The sequence below is a fragment of the Gobius niger genome (assembly GCF_951799975.1).
Source record: "Gobius niger genome assembly, chromosome: 16".
NCBI classification, from domain to species: Eukaryota; Metazoa; Chordata; class Actinopteri; order Gobiiformes; family Gobiidae; genus Gobius; species Gobius niger.
This window is the reverse complement of record NC_136867.1, coordinates 8062225-8085202: the sequence shown is the minus strand read 5'-3', so window position 1 is coordinate 8085202 and position 22978 is coordinate 8062225. Positions and strand designations below refer to the sequence as shown.

The window sequence follows — 22978 nt, the reverse complement described above, 5'->3', positions numbered from 1 at the left end:
GAACATCCACAGGCCCTGGCAGCGGCTAAAGCCTGGGGGGGGGAAAAACTGTACAATTAGTGTTGCATGCTGGGGATGTACATGTCATAATGTGCATGTTTTCTGAAAGCTCATGTACATAAGCTCAGCAACTCCTTTTTCGTGAACTCCGCCGTCCTTTGCAGCCAGCAGCAGAAAGAAGCCAGCGTTTCATCCGCTTTGCCTGTGATTTGAGCACAATATTGATTAGTAAACTTTAATAAGACATCTATTCAAGTCTCAATCAAAAGGCTGTGGTATACTGTGGTTTCTTGTAATATGGAAATTGCAATAACGATAACTAGCCGGCATCATATTCATTCGATATCGATATATAGAGCACAATTTCACAACCATACCATTTCTAGTGATGCCGTTCAGCCCGCGAACAATGCCTGTAATGTTGTTCGTGGCCAGCAGGTCTGTCCACTGGCCCTCCAAATCCAACATCTTCATTCACAGGCTTAGAAAAGAGACAATTCCATTCAAGTATGCATCCTGGGAAGCCTTGGTAACAAAGATCAGAAGCATTACCTGTGCAATAGCAACACCAGGTCCTCCACTGAAACCTGCAGGCGACAGTCCACCAGGATTTGCTGACCACCCCGGTAACCACACTTCGAAGCGTTCTCCTCTTTCACAAGCTACTTTGGTACACGTTAATCCACTAATCTCACTCTCGGTTAACGTTTCACTGGCTGATTTGCTATGTAGTGTGTTACTATGGGGGTAAATGCTAATCTAAAGCAAAGCAGACAGAAAAACAAGGGATGACGGTTAGGGTGATGGCAGGAGGTGAAGAGGTTTAACATGAGCTAATTAGAGCAGAGGAAGAGAAATTCATAGCCGCTCGAGTCTGTCTGGCTTAGGGCTTTCTCGGTCCGTGACTATTTATGGCTATTTTTAGAAAGCCGAAACCAAACACAGTGTTAAAAGTGTCAAAATTAAAAATAGGCTAAATACAAAGAGGACGAATGTGTCTTGTTGCCTTGACAAAGCCCTGAAAAAATGTTGACTTAACAAATATATCACTTTAAAGTTTTTGGCTGTTATTGGATGGTAAAATAAATCATAATATAAAGTATATCATTTTCTTTTTTTCTAAAGTTTAAAATCTGAATCTGAATATCACCTATCAAGGCTATTGCATCATTATCACAATAGTCAACATAGTTTGAATTCTTGTTCTATCTCACTAAATGCTCAATGACATACTAGCCACATATCTTTAAAAAATCTTTACAAAAGTCTACAGCTACAACTTTTGATTTCAGATCCACATTCACAAATACTCGAGACAATGCGCCGGTGACCTTAGCCGGCAGAAGGTGGGCCTGTAATCCGTGCATGGGCCTCGGGATGATTAATGATTAGAGTGGATTAGGAGGAGGGTCAGGATTGGGCTACTAGTGTCTTACTCCTGTGCTGCGTTGGCTGCCACTCCACTACATGTGTTCCTTTGCCGTTTGCCTCTATGGAACGACATTTGGGCAATAAAACAAACAAAGTGGATGAACATGGCCTTATTTTCAAGATGGCCTCTTAAAGGTAGGTCTACACGCTATTGCTTGGTGTTAGCCATATGTTATCTATCAGGAAAACTCGGGTAATATTTCTTATGAAGGAATCAAATGTTGTAAATAGACACGTGAAACAAACTATATATACAACTATATTCTTTTTTTTTTTATCTTTCAAGGCCAACAATGGATACATTTACAAAACAAACTACCTGAATGATCATCATCTGTCAAGTTGGACCATACCAGGCGTATTCACACTTCAAGAAGATGTCAACCATGGGCTAAGCTTCTTATAACTGTATTAGAAATTTCACTACGGACCCCGCTTCAACTTTGCCCCCCATGTTGTGTAGTGTACGGGAAGATAACGCTCACGCTCCATTCACCTATGTCCCACCAATATAATCTCTCCGGATTATAGAGCACCTAAGGAAATGGCCGTTTTGCCGGTGAAGTTCACCAAGACCAAACGGGACAAACTCGCTCAGGTGCTATGGATTCTGAATTGGATATCCGTCGTCACGGGCGCTATCCTGTTCAGCCTGGGCCTGTTCCTCAAAGTGGAGATTAACAAGCGGAGAGAGTTGATGGCGGAGAGAGACATCCAGTATGTCCCGAACATGCTCATAGCGGTCGGACTGATCGCCTGCGGCATCAACTTCCTGGGTGGGAAAATTTGCTATGATTGTGTGGACACAACAAAGTTCATGCGCTGGAAGCTGATCATGTTACCGTACATTGTGTGCACTTTTTTCTTCACCTCCTGCATCCTGGTGGGGGCGCTGATGTGCTACAGTATGCGGGGGGAGCTGGAGGAGTCGCTGGATATGGGACTGGCGGCCGCGATGAGGTTTTACAAAGACACCGACACGCCTGGGAGATGTTTTCTGAAGAGGACGGTGGACATGCTGCAGATTGAGTTTCACTGCTGTGGGAACAATGGATTTAGGGATTGGTTAAAAATACAGTGGATCAGCAACCGCTACCTGGACATGACGAGCAAGGAGGTGATCGAGTAAGTCTTCACACAAGTAGAGGTAGTCAAACTGAAAAGTTGAAATGAAAAAAAGAGAAAGTGCAACTTATAGAGCAAGCCAGTTCCCAACATTGGATCCTATGAGATAGTGTAACCCAGGGGTGTCAAACATACGGCCCTGCCCCGTAGAGCATAAATTCTAGAGTATGTAAAAAAAAAAAAAAGTAAGTCTCTAGCCCATTCCTGTGCGGAGTTATGTTTTTTTTTAAAGAATAACCAGAATGCTCATTTTATCCACTAGGGGGCATTACATTTTAAAAAAGGAAAGAGTTCCACACGTGTCCAGCAGAGGGCACTGACATTATACGAGCTCAGGATATGAACAGCACATTATATAGCCACGTGGTAAATGGACTGTCTGCCCCAGGGGCAGCTGTGGCTTCAATAACAGCTTACCACCACCGAGTGTGATGTGAATGAATAATGACTATGTAGTAGGCTACTTTGAGTAACTTGTGACACAGTGCAATACAAGAGTAAGCTGTTGTTATTAATGAAGCTACAGTCAAGTTGGGGCTTTGACCAAATCACAGCTTTATTATTATTATTTAAATTATTCATTTATTGGAAAAATGAGTCTGACACCCCTGGTCTAACCGCTTTACACATTGAGAGATAGGCTCCAGTAAGCAATCTATTTAAAGCCCTGCCTGTATCCGTTTTATTTTCTGATAGTGGGATGAAAAATGTTTTGTCCATAAAATCACATTTAGACAAGACCAAGACCATTGTCTGTTTTTTCTGTAATTTTTTTTTTTTTTGGGCTGCAGATATCCTAAGTTGTAGCAGTAATTCCTATTGCTTAGTTTGACAGTTGTGAACTTGTGGCTGAGAAAGTTGTGGTTTTATAGATATTTAAATCAGCTTCCTTGTTTACATGACAAGGTGCAATATGGCGACGGCTGTCACGTGACTGGCCGTCCATTGTGCTGTGCAACTCTAAACTGCAGAGTATTGCCCTTTTAAAGGACTGAAAATGAGTAGTTAATTTCACAACATCCACGGATAAGCCCAGAGTTTTCCTTTTTGTTTGTTTCTTAATTTACTAGTTAGTTACAATCCTTGCAGCATTTTGGCGCCAAAGTCAAAGGTAAAATGGCAGCTCTGGTGACGTTCGCTTGCTCACCTTCCGCGTTTTGCTTCACATCCTCTCTTTTCAAGCCGCCTGAGGAGCAATGTGGAGGGCAAGTACCTGATGGACGGTGTCCCCTTCAGCTGCTGTAACGTGAACTCGCCCCGGCCGTGCATCCAGAGCCAGATCAGCAACGACTCCGCGCACTACAACTACGACCACGTGACGGAGCAGCTGAACCTGTGGACGCGCGGCTGCAGACAGGCGCTGCTGGACCACTACACCTACATCATGCAGTCCATCGGCCTCACCGTGCTGGTCATCTGGGTGTTTGAGGTCAGGGAGCATTCAAGAAATCAATTAATTCATAAAAATGTATGCTTATTTAGCAATTTAATATGGACCTCTTTCTTTATTTTATTTTTTTACATTGTTTAATAAGCTAAAATAAAGTGGGGTATTTTCAACATATTTTAAAGGTGCATTATGCAACTTTTTAATATGGAAAAATATAGTTGATATCAATGCGTATTTGACCTTGTTGTGACCCAGTGGTGCATGAGTGGGTAGTATTAGGGCTAAACGATAATATCGATACGATGCGATTTAAGATTTAGGTTTGAGGTTTTTAGGTGAAAACCTAATAGTCTTTTTTTATTTTTATTTATTTTATGTTTTGAATGTTCATATCTCGATATCAATACGATAATGATACATCGTTGCTTGTTCGATATTAATATCTTGAATGTTGATATCTCGATATCGATATGATAACGATATATCTTAGTCCCTAGTAGCCCTTGTTAGTATGGCATCCAGGATCCATTGTTTTGTCGGTTTTCTGGTGAGAGGGTCCATCCGTTGTGAAAACCTTCCAAACAATTCATCCTGGAGCGTCTTAGCGTTCCACTGTGATGGAAAGTAAAGGTGTCATGCTGACCTCTTGGCCGCTGGGTCACAACAAGTTCAAATACACACAAATATCAACTTTTTTTTTTCACACAAAAATGTATCTAGCATGTTGAAAATGCATTATTACTTTGTTTTACATGCTATTGGGTTATTATGTATAAACATTTTGGTCAGGTTTTTGGGGTGACCATCACGAAACAACTTATTAAAGAGGGGGTATTATGCTTTTTTCAATCACATGGCACCAGTCTATAGCACACTACAATGACCAAACCTTCTGTTGGTCTGTAAATGCAGTAAATTAGAAAAACTGCCTTGTGTAAAATTGCTCTCTCAAAATGGCTGTAGCGAATGTCTTGAAATAGGCCTCTTTCTCTTTAAGAACCTCTGAGCCTTTCCGACACGCCCCCTCCACACGCTGTCTGTGGCATCAGTGGGGAGGGGGTTCTGCTGAGGAGCAGTGGTTGGTTACTCGGCTGGTGACGGCCAACCTATCCCTAAAATGGCCGCCATCAGAGTTTTTACAGATTACTCAAAAATACGTGAATGTGCCAAGGCAACACTTCAGGCATGTTTTTAATGAGGGAACAACATAATAACATGATGTAAAGCTTGAAAAAGTCGATTTTGCATAATACCCCCCCTTTAACCTTCAAAGGACAATTAAATATCGTATTGTTCTAACTAATATTGATCTATTCTCGTTGTAGCTGTCCGTGCTGACTGGTGTGCGTTACCTCCAGACCGCTCTGGAGAATGTGCTCAGACAGGGGGACCCCGACTCGGAGTCAGACGGCTGGCTTCTGGAGAACAGCTTCATGGAGACGGCGCGCACCAACCTCAACATCATCAAGAACCTGGGAAAGTGCAACCAGATCGACACGGCCAACAACGGAGACCCCAACATTAACGTCCCCTGCACCTCCAAAGCTACGTACGGCCCTGACAACGTGCCCCCTAAACAACTGCCAGTGGCCAGCTGACCCGCAGACCTCAAGACACTCACTTCCCATTTGCTGATGTCACAGTGAGGTGGTGCTTCTCGTGTCTGGACGGTTTCTCCAGACACTCTGTGGGTCAGTTCAGTGCTCAAATTGCCTCCACAACAGCTCCTTATGTCTGGTTGGAGCAAATGTTTTAAACCTAGTCAAAACTGCTTCATGCTTAGCTGCTAGAGAAAGATGAGTCCAATCTTTTTTAATGCTCAGAAAATGCTTTTATCCTCTACAAATAGGCCTTCTATATCTTAAATGGTAAAATTTAAATATTGATAAAAAATTGCAAAGGTGTAGCATTTGTAGGATAAAACATCACTGTAAACTACAATACATCCTTAAAGGCCTTGTGACATATTTCAAATACATTGCCTTTTTACTGAAACACCAGTGGATTTCTTGAATTACCTTAATTGTTTCTAAATGAGTACTACAAGATACGCTTATAAACATGCGTGTGCATTAGTGCAAGAGGTTAGAATAGAAAAAAGCTGATGAATTGATTTTTTAAAATATTTTTTTTTAAATTATTCTCAAGCAAAACCTGTGTGGATTAATTAGATACTAATTTGACAAGAAGAGACAATGTAGTTAGAGGAGAAAAGTGTGTCTTAATTTTGCCTTTTAATTCAAAAAGCGGTTTTAAAATAATGGAATTTTTATTAAGCAGGTGCAGAATTATCAAGACAACTGTGTAACTGTGCCTCAGCCATGACACACTTACAGCAGGTCATCTTTTTCATGGAGCAGGGAGTACATTTAAACAGAGGACGGGGGTAAAAAGCTGTCGTTTCTAGAATAGCTTTACAAATGTGACATAAGAGAGCGGAGTGTGTAGGCATAGACTTTATTATTTTCAGTTGCCTGGAAGCCATGACAATTTTGCAATAAAGGGAAAAGAAAATGTTAATGCATGAGAAACAAGGGATGTGTGCTACCTTCAGGGTTTAATAAACAAATACATGAAGTGACCAGAAAGTGATATTTTCTTTTTTAAATAACTGAGTTAAAACAACTGTTAAAGGCTACAAATTGACCTTTGTATTTCAAGTCAAGTGCTCATTGAATACATGCTCATGATATAAAGAGCACATTTCAGTCACTAAGGACTTGATAATAACCAAGTGGTTAAAACAAAAAATTTCAGCCAAATTGGCACGTAGTTCTGAAACATTTTAGCCGTTACCTGGTTAGTTATTTGCATCTATGTGATATAATTGTTGTATGCTATTGCTGATGTTTGGACAATGGAAGCAGTAACAGGCAAAAGCAGCAAGAAATTCTTCAAAACAAACATTAATTATAACTTATTATAATGAAAATATATCTAATATGACAGAGAATGAAGGACATTCACAGCATCACAGAAAGAATAGAGGAACTGAAGGATGAGTGTGTGTTTTATGCATGTTTTGATTTCATTGAGCCGCATGATCTACGCTGCTCGCAGCAGAAAATGTTTTATTAGAAGGCGACTTGGGGTTCTGCTCCGTTGGTCCTCTGTCCGGCCTCAGGCGTAGGGTCCCTCGGGCAGGTGGGTGCAGGCCCTGTCTGATTGCAGCGGGGCTGTTGATTGGCGTGTGTGTGCGCATGCGCGTGTGTGCTCGGCAGCGCTGGAGCAGCATGTGCTCTATGGCTGTGTGACTTCTGTCTGCAGATCACAGCTGGAGACATCATCACAACATCTGCCACTCAAAAGCAAACATGACGTTTACCACCTCCAGGCTGCGCGCGATCTCCTCCAGGATACAGTGCTGCTGCCACAGCTGGTTCAGCTTTCTGTAGCGCTCTGGGCACAGGTGCAATGGGTTCCCTCTCCTACAAACAGATAAAGAAAATCAAAGCATTAAGTGACAGTAACTGCATCCATGTGTAGCAGTGAGTTACATGTTACTCTTAAATACCAAAGGAATTTCAATCAACATCATAGGGCAGTGGAAGTTATACATTTTAATAGAATCAATAGTGAAATCCAGGGGCAGCTGATGACCTCAACTCTAGATGGAGCTGTTGTGCACCGTGTTGGGTACATTTAGTAGAATCAGATCTGCTTACTGTAAATCACACTTACTGCTGCTTGTTTGACTAAAAAGAATAACGTACTTACAAATCAGCCATTACCAACAGAACTGACGTTAAAGAAACTCTTATTTCCAGAGCTGAAAGCATCTGAACCGACATGTATCTACACAGAGCTGCAAGGGAGGCAGAGGTTTTCACAATGGACTGCAGTCAAACAGCTGAAACATCTTTAAACAGCAGACTATTGTCTAACAATGCTTCTACCATAAGTACAATAATATACAAGTATACCCAATCGCTACTTACATTCACTGCATTTATAAACTCAGTCAATTAAAAACTAGGCTTTCTTTGTGACAAAAACTGTCATCAGCTTATTGTTACTCTGTATAATCATCTATTTGTTATATAAAAATAGCTAGTAGTAAATCTATACTCATCTTAATTATCTCATAGTGCTTTAAAGGACAGGTAATTGGAGTGGAATTTGGACTTGAATCATCAAAGCATATTTCTTTGGATTAATCCCAATCATTCTTACACAAGGTGAGGGTCGGTCTCTCCGTAGTCGTCCAGATACGGTGCTGGATATGTGCTTCCTCTCGTCTTACTGGCCCTGAGCACGATTTCACATTCTCTAATTCTGTCACAACAAACAGAACATAATAAACCACAGAGTTGAGTGAACAACACAGAACATGACAAAGGCAGATAAGGTGTACAGACCTGAGAAAGATGCCCACCCCGGCCCCACAGGTGGCAGCGTGGGCAGTGCAGGCTCCCACGTCCTCCCCGTCCACCTGGCTCAGACAACAGGAGCTGAGCGAGCACAGCATGGCGCCACAGCACAGGCACAACGTGGGGTGCTTCCGCTCGTCATCCATGGACTTGGGACATCTACGGACAAAAACAAATGCTTTTACACGCGCGACTTACCAGGGCGGGGAATGCAAATGTGAAAATGGACCTACTGAAAGTGGCTGGCTTGGTTGAGGAGAGCGCTGTAATCGTCAGGCAGGTCTATCAAACGGTTTCTTCTCCTGGGGTATCTGAGGATATTGATTTGTTAAGATCATAATACAATGAATATAAATGACAAATATTACACAACATGAAAATACATTACCTCACTGTCTGCAGCTTGCCCCTAAGTGCTTTGGAAACGACAGGGCTCTCACTCCACCTGCAAGTAGAGTCAGAGATGAGTTAAGTATAAATCTATAATTATATGACTTGTGTGTCACCTACCTCTGCAGCAGAGTGGTGACAGTGTCCCTGTGCTCCTGAAACAGCTGGAACACATTGGAGGGTAGTGCCAAGTAACTGCACAGCGGCTCCATTAGGCCTTGAGATGTAACTGTTAAGAAATAATGTGATAAAACACACAAAAATGTACTGTATTTAAGGATAATTGGTGGCATGTACCCGTAGTTGTAAAGAGCTCCTCTGGGGGGTGCACTCCTGTAAGACAGTTAAAGAAGAGAGCAGCACATCGCAGGAAAGGCTCCATCCCTCTTTTGACCCGCTCAGCCACAGAACTGCCCGACACCTCCGGCATCGGCCTGGTGGACAAAGCACAATCATAAAAAACAAACGAAGATATTTGTTGTCATATTTGTACAGTTCATTCCTTGGTCCGGACAGTGAAGTTTATTTATATCAACCTTAAGTGCCTTGGGGGAAAAGGTCCGGAGTGACAGAGGCCTATCTTCTTTGGGTCAGTATTAGTCCACTGTGTATGTTTTGATACTGCATACCTTTTTGTGAATTGCACCACTGTGGAGTACCACTCTGCTGCTGCTTTAGCCTCCTCTGTGTCGTCTCCTCCAGCCACAGGAGGAAAGTCTGCACACAGGTGATGATACTGTGAGCCTGGTAAAGGGACCGCAGAGTGGATGACAGCGGTGTGTGTGGCATTTACCTGTGGACGTGAAGAGCACCTGCAGCATGTGGACCATAGTGACCAGGTGGAGGAGGTACAGATGGTTATAGGCTGAGCTGACGACAGAGGGCTGCAAGTCCACAGTCTCCTCCTGATACAGGGAGGGCAGAGACAACACCAACCCCACCTGGTGATAGGAGACAGAAGCGATGAATTATAACGTTTAACCTGAGAACCAGCTGTTTGTGAATGAAACACCTACTAAAAGATGGAAGAAGTCCACCTCCACAACAGAGGGAGTATTCTTTCTGCTCATGGCTGGGAGCAACACTGTAATAAACCATGCATAAGAAAATACTGTCACATATAGTGGTAAAAAACTGTACCAACAATGATGCTCTTGAAATATATTGCTGCGTACCTCCCAACATATCAGCAAAGTGCCTTTGGATCACCGCTTGAGAGCTCTTAATTCTCTGAGTAGCAGCAAACTGAACGATGGCCTTTAAACCTGCCAACTACAATGAATGACCATTTAAATAGGAGCCATTTACATTTCATTACAGTCACCGATGATGCCGACAAGCTCCAGCCTCTTACCTGTCGGTTTTGTAATGCCCCAAAAAGTGGCTTGTCCTCTTCTTGCAAAATATTTTCTGCAGGAAAATGGAAATGACTCAAAGTTTGCACAGCAGACATAAATGACAGTGTTCAGTGGATATGCAGGTCGTACCTATGGCTTGGATAGTGAAGGCACAGGTGTTCCAGGTCATGAGTGGCACACTTGGGCACAGCTCGTTGGGGGGAGTCTGCAGTCCAACTCTGTAGACTGTAGTGGCACACACTACGATCATGTCACTGATGCTGTCTGAAAACTTCCTCCTGTAGAGAAAACAATTACACATAAAGCAAACACACAATAGAACGCCAAGATGAAAAAAGGAAGACTTACGGCTCCTGCACTCCATAGCTCAGAATAGATCTAAAATCAGGTTGACTTTCTCCACCAAGGCCTTGGTCCTCTTCAATGCTTTTATTATCTGTAAGGTAAGTGTGTGAACAGTTAGGAGACTCCATGTGGAAGCTTTTTAGGAATTTTGCCATGGTTTAATGTGATCTTACCATTATCCTGAGAGAGAGACTTAAGTCCACTGACCCTGGCACCGAGGACCTGGATCCAGCGTGGCATCGTCAAGTGTTGTCCGATTAACTCAGCATTTTCACTGTGTCAAAGACAAAGGTTACCGCTACTAATGTGTTTGCTGGGAAGCATGACATGGAATATATTTTTCTGAACAGTCTTACTAGTTGAACGTCAGCTGTTCCAGGGGGATGAGAGGAACTACGGTGTTGCACAAAGACTTGCAGAGGGGACAGAGGTACTCTCCATTCTCCAGGTCAAAAATTAGCTCTGCGTGAAGTCTGTTCCTGGTCGTGTTCTGAACCGCCTCAAAATATCTGGAAAAAGTCCATAACGTGCCAGTGTATAACAACGCCAAACCCATTTAAATGCTGTAGTTACTTACTTCTGCCAGCATGTGGCGTGCATGACGTGTCCACAGCTGCCGGTGTGAGTGCCCACTGCCAGTTCAGGAGGCATGAAGAGTGGATAGGATGTTCCATCTATGAAGGCAGTGAAAGCATTTCACTTGTGAGAAGAAAACTTGGGAAGCACAATTGATTGCAGTTGAAACAAAAACATCTGACAGCTTTTTTTTCTCCCAAACTGTGGTGTTATAGCAATAGGAGTAAAATTGTCCGACTGACTGACCATCTGTTCTGGTGGTGGGGATCTTCCCTCTACACTGCGTCAGCACAGTTGACCTCTGCACACACGCTGTGAGGACCATGGCTGGAGCTCTGGCCGTCACCTCCTGCTCCTCCTGACAGAGTATGCAGGTCAGCACCTCCCTCTCCGCTGGAGTGGGCCCGCGACTGGGCCCCAGGGCCACGCAGAGCTCCCTCTGATTGTTGGCAGCGCTGAAAGAAAATAGAGATGTCATTCCATGCGACAGTGGAAAGGTGATGACAATTACTGGTCCTATGATTCTAGAGAGACATTGTGTTTTATGTTCAATGGAGTTGCAATACACAATAGATTTTGCGCTTAATTCATGACATTTGCTCTCAAACTCTCTGTCTTTAGCTTAGCAGGTAGTATTAGTTACTGAGGAAGGTAATGTTACTACGTGTAGACGATCTGCGTGTTACCTCTGGCTACATGCCACCGGCTGTCCTTGTTGGCCGCTCTCTGGCATGTTTTCGTACAGCATCTTGTTTGACTCTATGAAGTTTTTCTGCATGGCCGACATCTGGGCCATTATCTTCTGCCGGTGGAGTTTGGCAGCCTCTGCCTTCCTTTTCCGCTCAGCTTTCTCTTTGTCTTGAACGCTCTGAAAAAGAAATGTATCAAAATGTCAAATTGTTGTTGTTTTTTTGCTCTTTATGACAGACTGCTTCATTAACTGCTGCGATACCTCTTCTGGCTTCGCCGTCTCCACGCTCATAGAGGCTGCTGGACTGGACTTCTCTCTAAGACACTTGACAATTTCAAACATCTACAAAGACAAATACAACTCATTAAAAACTGGAATACTATGCATATTTTGAACAGCATTGCAACATGTTTAAAAGGAGTGTCCTACCTGTAACAACCAGTTGATCATGTCTTTTTGTGTTTCAAGAGAGGGCACAGTCTTGATCTGCGACAACAGGAGGAAGACTGACTGTCCATGTTCAGAACCTATGACTAAAAGAGAAATGAAAGGTTAAGAAAATGGTAATGGTAAGTAAGTATGTATGTGGCTGCAACGGTGGTGGAAAAACTCACTGCGCCCTTTTAGGCTGAAATCGAATGTCACTTCCTCGACTGTAGTATCCTCCAGCTGTGTCTTCTCCTCCAGCAAAGCCTGCCCAATGAGGTGCAGCACCTGTAGGGACGTTTCAAGTTAAAACAGTGATGTCAAAAAGGAGAAATCTGCTCCTGCACAGAGTATTAGTTGTAAGCTACCCTCTGGATCATAGCCTCCGTCCAGTGCGTGGTCTTCTCCTCCAACGCCCTCTGGAGAACCCGCCTCAGGATGTGGATGATGATGTCGCAGCACAGCAGGTGCACTATGCTGGCAAAGTCTGGGCAGAAGGCCGGGGGCACTGGGGGGCGCAGGGCTGGGCGGACAGGCGGAACAGCGAGATGAAAACCTACACGCTTTGGGACGAAAATGTGGAAAACAATTTGCTGAACTAACCTTTGTCATTTCCCTCCTGAACTCTTCTTTTCTTCTGCGACTCTTCAGCCTGAGACAAAAGACAAAACGATCTCGTCATTGTACGGCTGGAGTAAATCGATGTGATCATCAGTACCTTGCTGTGCTGTGATCGGGAGTAATGGTAGAAGAAGGGGTTGAACTCGGCGAGAAGCTCCTTCTTGACTTCATATAAGCCGTGACCTGACACCCCTGGTTTTCTAAAAGGAAAGGGAAAAAAGGTTAGACATATTTCAATTCCAATAACTCCAATTGCTTTAAGAATATGTTTTACGTACTTGAACGTAGCAACTTTGGTAATAACACCCTCCAGACCAGTTTCGTGGCTCTCCTATAAAATCATTTTGGATAAGAGGGTTCAAGCTGCTAAATGTCATTATTCAGTCAAAGCGGTCTTACGTTTTCTGGAAGGCCTTTGACCAGGCTACTGTGGGCCATGGGCTCGATGCACAGCAGGTGGACCACCTCCCTCATAGTCACATCCTCTTTGCTGACCTGGCTAATGCCTGGGACGTAGCGCTCACCTAGAAACCCATGTCAGAGCAGTGCTGGTCAAAAATGGGTCAGTTTTTAGTGTCCAGATTAAAACTAGAATAATAGGATGAACGGAAAAAACTGGCCACAAAGACGACGCGCTGTTGCCTCTTCTATGCCATTTAGTAGATTAAATTTTGACCAACTGATAAGCCAATCAGAGAAAGGCAGCTCACACGTAAACAAATAAACACAGAGGCCTGACGCAATATGAATGTGTATTGAGGCATTACCAACGATGACGATCAGGAGGTACAGCATTTCTTCTGTCAAGCGATTGAGGTGAACCAGCTCATCCTGTAAATGTAGATCAGAACTATAACTCACACACAGTAGGAGGCATCGTTTGGAGTAAGTGCAGTGTTTACAAACCTGGTCTTTGGTTGAATGACTCCCGTTGAAGTAGTCGAACAGTTCAAACCGCAGCAGTATGAGCATGAGGAAGTGGTTGGGGTCCATTTTGGAAGCGGCGATCTGCAATAAGGAAAATTAGCGCGTTTATATTCCTCAACAGTAGATGGGTTTACGTTTGTGAACCCACCTGCAGCATGAGGATGTCCTTGTCGTACATCTCATCTCTGCATTTCACATCTTGATAGTAATAAACCTGATGAAGAAAAACAGCAGCATTAAAAGGGAATTCGAGTGGAAGCAACAGAAGGTTTATGGAAAGATAAATGTATTTGTATGTATGAAAATGCATGGGCCCTTCTACCTGGCTAACTAAGGACAGCCCGTTCCTCCTCCACATCTCTGCAGAGACCTGTGCAGCCAGCACCACGCAACGCAGGGGGAGCTCCACCAGCTGAGCAAAGTCATAACTCTCCTACAGCGGGGCATGGCACAAGGTTAGCACCGCTTTGATATCGACTTAAAGTGAAACAAGTTTGTTCACTACTTAGTTTGTGACTTACAGGATTTGGCAGTCGCTCAATTGGGCCCGTTCTGCACAGGAGCACATACAGACCTATGCACAAATAACAAAACATATCAAAACCAGAACTGGAGAGGAGTTGTGCAAAATGTCCGATCTTTGACAGCACTTTCCCATACCAGCTAAAAGCCTGGAGATGGGGAGGTGGATGCTGACTGGCTCCTGAGACACCTTGTACGGGCGCACGTGGAGGATATGCTTGCACATGTAGCAATCCGAGGCTTCTCTGCGGAACGGCTGATTGCTGCACTGCATCAGGAGTCTGTGGCATTCTTTAAACGCCAGCAGCAAGATCTCATCCTGGAAGAGGAGCATAGGCAAATGTCAGCCAAGGAGGCAAGCAACACGGTTTCACATAGGCGGGAAAAGGTAAATGCACGGACGTCAGAGGAGCACCAGTCCTGGAGCATGGTGAGGATGTGGCGCTGTTGGATTTGAAGAGCGAAGCCGGCCTCCCACTCCGGCTCCACCGCGATGTGCTGACCGAACTGACGCTTCACCTCCTCCATTCCCTGAGGAGGAGCAGAGGAAGGGCATTAGACAACGGTGTTACTAAAATGGCTTAGCATTTATAACCAAACATTTGTATAAGGTCGAGTATTTCTTGGGACAAATTACCTGCATGCATTTGAGGAGGCCAAGGAAGGCTGTGAACCCCTCCAAGAACTGTTTGCGCAGCTCTTCAGTCCACATAGAAGGCTTACTAATGAGGATGTACCTGAGACAGTAAAAGGTCATTCATTAGATAAAGAAAAGCACTAACTTAAACCTGGCTAAGTGTTGAAGGGAGAGGTCGATCTACCTGAGGTCATGGAAGATGACCTGTATACGTGAAAACTTGTCCGAGTTGTAGCCGAGGAAGAAGAAGCGATTGTTGTCGTCTAAATGTTCATTGAGCAGCGCCATGATGGTTTCCACTATGACCTTGATGACGTTACCTTCTTCAATCAGATGTCTCGCCTAAAACCACAAATATGGGATCAGAAACTTAGTTACAACTAAACTTCTTTGTGAGGTTTCAGTATTTGGAGCTGATCTACCATACCAGAGTGGGGACAGTGAAGATCTGAACAGACAGAGCAGTGATGGATATACTCCTCTCATGGTCATCATTGATGAAGTCCTTCTGCAGTTGTTTGTAATGCTGAAGACGAGAACAATCACTTAGGACTCAAACTAATAAGCTCTATCAATGTTTGCATGCTTTTCACCTTACCTTTGTAAACTCAATGGCAAAAAGCCTTTTGAATTCTGTTTCCATCAACATACTACAGAAAATGAGTTCATGCACAATCTTGCGGGCTCCTAAAGGAAGAAAGTACTGTTAATGTACAATAAGAATAATGATATACAACGCAGGTGTCCTTGCCTTTGTACATCTTGGCATCATGTAACATGAGGCGGCTGATGAGACAGGGCGTGTCATCGTCTGAACCGGGTTCCAGAGCCACCTGGCAGAAGGCCTGCCTGAAGCCCGCTGCAACAAGCACATACAGGAACAAATATAACATGGAAGGCAAGGCAAGTTTTTTTGTAGAGCACAATTCATTTACAACAAGGCAATTCAAGAGTGCTGATAAAATAAATTCAGTGTCATATGCGCACAGGTAAAAATAACTATTTTCAGCCTGGATTTGAACATTGTGAGAGTTGAGGCCTGTCTCACATTCTCATGAATACTGGAAAGATTTTAGCAACTTAAAACTGAACTGCAGCCTCACCGTGTTTATTACTAACACTGGGAACCACCAGGAGACCTCTCCCTGAGATTTATTTATGTATTTGTATTTATTTATTGGTTTATTTGGTCGGGACAGTGCATGTTAATGAACATACATGGGTCTCATCCATGTAAACACGCTACATCTGATTGTAGCCATGGGCTAATTTCCATCCGTCGTCCCCCATGCACACTCTCAAACACACTCTCACTCATCCTAGCCAATTGTACATGTTTTTAGTCGTAGGGGAAACCAGAGAACCCGGAGGAAACCTACACAGACATAAAACTCCACACAGAAAGGCCTCGTCCAGGTGGGAAACGAACCCAGGACCTTCTAGCTGTGAAGCACGAGCACTAACCGCCGTGCTTCCGTGCCACCTGAGGTTCTCAGGGCCCGAGACGGTTCACACGGCTGTAACATGTCAGAGATGGACTTCAGTGCTAAACCATGAAAAGACTTGTACACAAGCAGAGCTGTTTTAAATTCTATTGAATTCTGAGTGACAATTCGGAGGAAGCCAATGCAGAGACCGGAGCACTGGACTAATCTGTATTCCCTTGATCTGGATGTACTGCTGCTGTCTAACAGTGAGTAGGCTGTTACAGTAGTCTAAGACAAATGCATGGGTAAGTCTCTCCAAGTCTGGTTTTGACACTATTCCTCTGATCTTAGCAGTGCTTCTCAGATGGTAAAAAAGCTGCTGATGTTATTGCTTTGATGTGGCTGTTTAAGTTCAGGTCTGAGTCCATGATTACTCCTACATTTCAAAGACACAGAGAGACAGAGAGAGAGATAGAGAGTTCAGTACCAGAGTAACCGATGATCTTTTGGAACCAGGAGCCCAGGCGCAGGGCGAAGGTCTGATGAGCCATGACTGCGGCGTGAAGGATCTCCACACGCAGCGGCTGGAGGGAGATGTGCTCTGAGTTGGACTGTGGACACAGGATTGAGGACAGTGTTAGTGCTTCACTCTGAAGGCCATGAGCACAGGTGATACTGGGTGTGCTGGGGATTTACCCTGATGAGGTCTTTGGCTTGTTGACATAAGGGTAGGGTGCCCCTTTTAACAGCCCGTCGGCCCTGGCAATGAGCAGATAATATTCAGTTATCATTCCTCACATTGTGGTATTACAGATCTACATGTTATTCATTGTCGACGTCACCTCTTTGTCAATAAGAGCAGTATGTGTGTGCGCCTCATTGTGATCGCAGTGGACTGAGCGCTGCAGGGTGTAGATCACATGGTCGTATGAGTGATGCTCATCATTGTACAGCACGCAGTAGTAGGCATTCTCCTTTGTGCTGAATTTAGACAGAAGCGCAACATCAAAGTCACTGGTTACAGCCGACATCCCAATACTGTGTGAAATGTTGGCGAGACTGTACCGAGGCTGTAGTTCAGACGGTAGTTCAAAGTTCTCCTCCCAAACCAGGAAGTCTGTGACGTACGGCAGCAGCACCCGAAACAGCTTCTCTGCACGTTCATAAAGCTCTGGCTCCAACGCACAGTCGTCCTGTGAACAAGCAAAACAACATCTGAGAGTAAAACAAGAAATCTCTACAGCACAGCAAGACTATAGGCTATAAGAATAAATAGAATACAGTATTGCCGTTTTCATAATGATAATATTGAAGCCTACATTTAAAATCCCAGGGAACAAACATCTTTTTCTTCTTTTTGCATTAGCTTTTTGGGAATCTCTCTAATTGGGCTCTCACATTAGGACACCCAGGCTCCACAAACAGAAAGCACATTTCTGGGAAAATGAAGCCATAACTGGGGGTCATTTCCTGCTTGTGTAAGGCCAGTGCAACATCTGTTGATTCATTCTTCTTCATTCAAACAAACAAAGCAAAGCGCTGGCTGAACACAAACTCCCACTGGAGCAGAGATTCCACACGTTTGCTCAGCATTTCTTACTCTAGTCTGGCATTCAGCGCCAACTGCGCATGCACAACGCAAAGTATAACACGTGCAACTGGCTGATTACAATATTTGCAGTTGTGTAGGTCTGCCTCTTTAGCACAGTTTGTTTGTGCAGTGAGTGCAATCAAACCGTGCCCAGCTCGGTTCCAGAATTCGATGGCTTGGAGGAGGTGGGCCAGAGCATGGCACAGTAGCTCATGTATCCGAATACACATGGATACAAGCAGCTGTCATGTGAATGGTTGTGTGTTTGCAGAAAAGGCTGTATTTTAAACCTGTGTCAGTGCCACTGTGCTGCGTTGATCTCCTGATGAACAAAGAGCAGAGGTCGTAAGAAGCGCCTTCTTTCATTGGCCATCGCTTCTCCTCGTGTCGGCTAAAGCTTAGTCCAAAAAAGCAACAGTGGAGCGCAATGGAAACTTGCATTCATTCCTTCCAAGAATCTATTCAAGGTCACTATTCAAATAACCTCTGCAACAAAAGTGACAGTTTCTTATCAATTCCATAATTTTTATTTGTTAAATTTGTGCATACAAAGTGGTGCCCATCGCTGCCTCTCTCTCTCCCGGCCGTCTCACACTCGCCTCAGGTCAGAGCTCCTTCCACCCTCTTTCTGAGTATCATTTCTCGGCTAACTGGACCCTAATTTGACGATAGGCTATTATCTGACAAATAAATGCTGCGTGTGCTTTTAGATTGCTTCTGCTCCCCTTGTGATTTGGTGCACGTTTGTGCTTCCTTGTATCACAGGCTTTTAGGAGCAAAGATTCTCAAAACAACAGGTGCCTGTTTGCTCCACCCACACTGCTGAGCAGAGGACAAAGGACATGCAGCTCTGTTTTATAGATGACACATTTATAAAGCACCATAAAGCGTTGCATGAAGTGCTCTGAATGCAGCAATCAAGTATTCCTCAGAAACCTGGTAAACCTGTAACAACCTTACATATATGTAGAAACAGGTTACTTGGATGCTAAAACCATGATGAGGTCAAAACAGAAAACCTTTCTCCATAAACTCACACAGAAGAATGCACCAAATTATATCATCCACACCATGAATGAAGCCATAAGATAAAAGACTCCAATGGGACGAGTCATCCAAGATCTCACCAACCCTGAAAAGAGCCCCCAACAAACATTTTTCAAAGAATTATATGAGAAAGTAAAATTCTCCATCTCAACCAGACAACACATTATATTCGGAATCCAGACCTATCTCTGAGTCCTGTGCCATCTTTGATGTTAAATAACACAATCAACGAGCAAGACAGGATAGCTTTCACGCAAATAAGAGTCGGCTCCCACTACCTAAAAATTGAAACTGGTCAAGGGTATCCCTGAGTACCCCAAAGAACCTGATCCAGGAGTGGATCAGGTTCAGGGCATTCAGGGCATCCAGACCTTTCCTCATACGACTGCCTGATGTTGGCGAGACATGCTTTGTTGTGAAAAAGGTTTTGAGAGCTTAAATAATTAGCTACAGGACCGGTATACTGAGGAATAACAGTAACACTGGAGAGCAGTGGAGCACTTCTTGGAGGCGGTGGAGCAGAGAGTTTTGAAAGACAGAGGGAAAGTCTCAGAGGAATTGCTTCAACATGCGTGACTAAAACAAAAAACGGTTGATGAATTTTATGAGGGACATGGGCCCTTTAAATAAATATAAACTTCCATTATAAGGGCTGTCGTATGTTGTGGTTCAGATGTGGTCTACAGAACACAATACCCAGTGATGTGCCTGCTAACACAGACACCTGTTGTTTACGGAAACAGGCCCCTGTGCTGCCTGCTGCACGTCTACTTACAGCCCTGACATGATCTTATCAGAGGAAAGCCAAACGCAGCGGTCCATAGAGAGAACAGCCTCCCCACTGCCCCTAATGAGAGCCATTCATCAAGTGTGCTGAGCTGCAGACTGTTGGAGGAAGTCTAACATAAGAGGAAGATTCACTCCCGCCGTCTGTGGGAAAGAATCAACAAATGCTGCACTCTTTATCATTTCCTCCAAAGTCGTTCAGTCTGATTTTTATACTAGTGTTTAGGATCATTTCATTACAGTGACTGAGGCGGTTTCTAACGTGTAAGACGGGACAATAAACACTGGGGGGGTTCACTGACGCAGAATCATCGGGTAGAGTCCGTCCCTCCCCACATCTCTCGGTTTGCGCTCCGTTATGTAACTCACCGTTACCATGGCGGTGGCCGCTCCTGGGTCATGTTTGGAGCAGTAAGGGCCGATCTTCCAGGCTTCGACGTCGCCACAATCGCAGAAGCCGCCGCCTGATGAAGCATGCATCTGTGAAAGAGTGGAACAGGGGTATTGTCAGTTATTAAGGACAACTGCCAAGAGACATGTAAGAGAAGATTCATTACAGATGGTTACACACCTTATAACGATGGCCTTTGTGCACGCTGTTCTGAAAGCAGTCCATGCACAGCACACATGTGGGGTCTATTGCACAATCCCTACAAAGAAGACACCAGGGTTAATTTTGGTGTAGCTGCTGTTGTTTTTGTTTTTCAATATCTACTAAAAATAGAAAATAAAAAAAAGGAAATTATTCATACAAAAATAATCCTAACTCAAATCTTAAAGTGAATAGAAAGACTCCCTGAGTGCAAGAAGAAGCACTACCGCAGGTCCTTCATCCCCACAGCTGTTAGTTAGCCTGTATACTACTGTAAAGTAACTCATGTGCAATAACTGATATGCAAAACTAAGTGCAATAATCTCTGTATCAGCGTCACTTTATCAACCACCTGCACTATGACTGAAAACCTGCAAGGCCAATGCTGACATTTTGATATTCTACTCTATTCACTTGTTGTCCCTTAAAGCTCTTTAGTCATTATATATAAAAAATATCTCTATACCTCTATACTATAACATGGTTTGCACATTATCCTGCTGTTGAGTTTTTGTCACTTTTTTGTAGGTCTTTTATTGCGTTTTTTGTCACCTTTTTGTTGCACTTTCACCGCTTTTTTGTGGCTTTCCTTATTGCGTTTTTTATTGCGTTTTTTTCACTGATTTGCCTTGTTTTTGATGAGTTTTTGAACCTTTTTTCCTGCACTTTCAGCGTTTTTATGCCGCATTTTGGTTGCTCTTTTGTGGCACTATTTTGTCACTTTTTAACGCTTTTGTGCCTTTTCATTCTCGTTTTCTTCTTGCTTTTGCAGGTATTTTGACACTTTTTTTGAAGAAGCTTTTAGATTTGGGTAAAGCCAAACTAAAACTAAACAGTCTGTTTTGTGAGCAAAGTCCACTCACTATCAGCTCCGCTCTGAAATCGGAGCATCTCATTAAGTTTTCATTCACACTTAATGCCTTAATACTGTGGCCTGGTAATGTGACCTGAAGCGCCCTGAGAGCTGTCCATTCACAGATAAAGTGGTTAATGCGTCGCTGTCATCAGGCTTTGTGATCCTCTTCCTCTCAGGTCGACTAAACACTAAACAGTTCTTCAAGACAGGTAAGAATGTTGTCATGACGTCTTTACTGCTTTCGGGTGTGTGCCAAACCTGCAGGAGTAGACGGTCTCGCCCTCCTTGAAGACGCGCCCACAGAGCTGCGAGGAGGAGCTTCCCTGCTGGAGCTTCTGGAGGCCCTCCTGAGGATCTTCTCCAAACAGGAAGCACTCCAGCGGGTGGAGGAGGCGGCTCTGCAGCAGCGTCTCTTCTTCTGGGGGGCTCAGCTCCTTCTTCAGGGCAAAGATCCGCGGCACCTGCTCCTTCAGGTGCCGGAGCAACTCGGTCCTGCAGTCTGCGGCTTCCTGCCATTCCTGCAGTGCACAAATCGAGCTTTCAATCACGATGAGTTTCAAGCCTCCGCAGCTTTTCAGTAAAGGCACCAAAAACGTGTTTGCACTAGCCGAGCCATAGTGTGTTGTGTTATGAGACTTTTTCAATAACGTTTGATTGAAAGTATTTTGTGAGCAAATCAATGGCACCAGCCCAGAACAGAAATTAAACTTATCTCTAAGCCTGTGCAATACATGGATAAATTATTGTCTTCACGATATTAGACAATGCAATATTCCCTCCCTTTAAGTTGCAACAATACATCACAAACTCACGAAGATCGTCCATATGACTGAAATTTACACTTATTGCAAACACAGTCTAAAGCGAAAACTTAAAAATGAGCAAAAGTTCAGTTTTAGTCACGACTTTCCTGATTCATTTTCATTTTGGTCTAACTTTGTATTTTTTTTAAAAGTCTTGCTTTGACACACTTGTCAGAACACTGAAACAGGTTGCATGTATGATGTTCAAACTGTTAGGTAGAATAACGTAATATTCATGTGCAGATATTTTTTCTCTTACTGTGCAGGCCTACATATTACAGATGTTTTGACAAGAATCTTCCTATTCACAGTTTAAAAGCAAAAAATGCAAATGTAGTCATGTATAACCATGTGCATGTACTTGCACAAATTACAAAGTACATCTGAAAGTGAAAATTACACTGATTACAGAATATTACGAACCTCATACATTTAACATCTCCCGTTTCTTTATAACGAAATACATACACAAGGATAAAAAGTTAGATCTGTGCGGAGTCCAGAGCTGAAAACAAATATTACGCGAGAGGATAGCTGTCAAACCAGCTCGTGCCATCAGAGCTCAAACTGCTAAAACTGTCATCACGAAACGCTTCAAAGCTGTAGAGAGACGAGGCGACTGACTGTGGGCAAAGCTCTAACTATCCAGACTGATCCTAAACTATAGCCTTTGACATTTCAGAATAGCGCACACCACACATCAGCCAAAACAAAACAAAAAAAGGTCGGTTTGAGCAAAGAGCGGAATCACAAACCTTCATGAGCTAACAGAGGAGGCTAACTGGTACAGCACGGGCTTCTGTGCTGAATTGTACTGCTTTTATCGCAGCTGAAAATAGAGCTTTGAAGCGGAGTTTACATGTTTCGCCAACACATTGTTAGTTTCGGCCTCGGTAACTACTGTCAGCATGAAGAAGCATTGTAAAAACAAACCTTGCTGAGCTCCAACCCGTCTACTGATTTCTCCGCCATGTTCCATTTGCCGTAAAGGAGGAGGAGGCGTTGCTAGGAGACAGTGCGGTTCCCTTCTAACTTTTGCGACATATCATTAAACTCATTTGTCTGGC

General features: G+C 43.7%; 2 protein-coding genes across 2 annotated transcripts; one reads left to right on the top strand and one right to left on the bottom strand.

The window, feature by feature from the left end:
* Window positions 1–1975: 1975 nt before the first annotated feature.
* On the top strand, window positions 1976–5544 carry LOC306976227 (photoreceptor outer segment membrane glycoprotein 2-like; the record flags this gene model as incomplete). Its single annotated transcript, XM_079574123.1, has 3 exons — window positions 1976–2556; window positions 3739–3985; window positions 5272–5544. The coding sequence occupies 3 exons, from the start codon at window positions 1976–1978 to the stop codon at window positions 5542–5544; spliced, it is 1101 nt and encodes a 366-aa protein (XP_079430249.1).
* Window positions 5545–6657: 1113 nt separating this feature from the next.
* On the bottom strand, window positions 6658–22915 carry ubr1 (ubiquitin protein ligase E3 component n-recognin 1). Its single transcript, XM_079573246.1, has 47 exons — window positions 22845–22915; window positions 21367–21626; window positions 20232–20310; window positions 20030–20140; window positions 17302–17429; window positions 17079–17217; window positions 16933–16995; window positions 16724–16847; window positions 15561–15668; window positions 15408–15496; window positions 15237–15335; window positions 14994–15151; window positions 14810–14909; window positions 14575–14703; window positions 14311–14491; window positions 14172–14224; window positions 13973–14083; window positions 13799–13864; window positions 13630–13731; window positions 13491–13554; window positions 13123–13247; window positions 13002–13054; window positions 12821–12923; window positions 12706–12754; window positions 12471–12625; window positions 12291–12390; window positions 12106–12209; window positions 11938–12018; window positions 11672–11853; window positions 11232–11440; window positions 10987–11083; window positions 10766–10918; window positions 10583–10683; window positions 10413–10500; window positions 10194–10342; window positions 10061–10116; window positions 9882–9978; window positions 9723–9790; window positions 9500–9647; window positions 9336–9423; window positions 9004–9140; window positions 8827–8935; window positions 8705–8761; window positions 8550–8627; window positions 8305–8475; window positions 8120–8221; window positions 6658–7374 (listed from the first exon to the last, which is right to left on the bottom strand). Exons 1-47 carry the CDS (start codon window positions 22881–22883, stop codon window positions 7233–7235), a joined length of 5205 nt encoding a protein of 1734 aa, XP_079429372.1. The 5' UTR covers window positions 22884–22915; the 3' UTR covers window positions 6658–7232.
* Window positions 22916–22978: the final 63 nt, after the last annotated feature.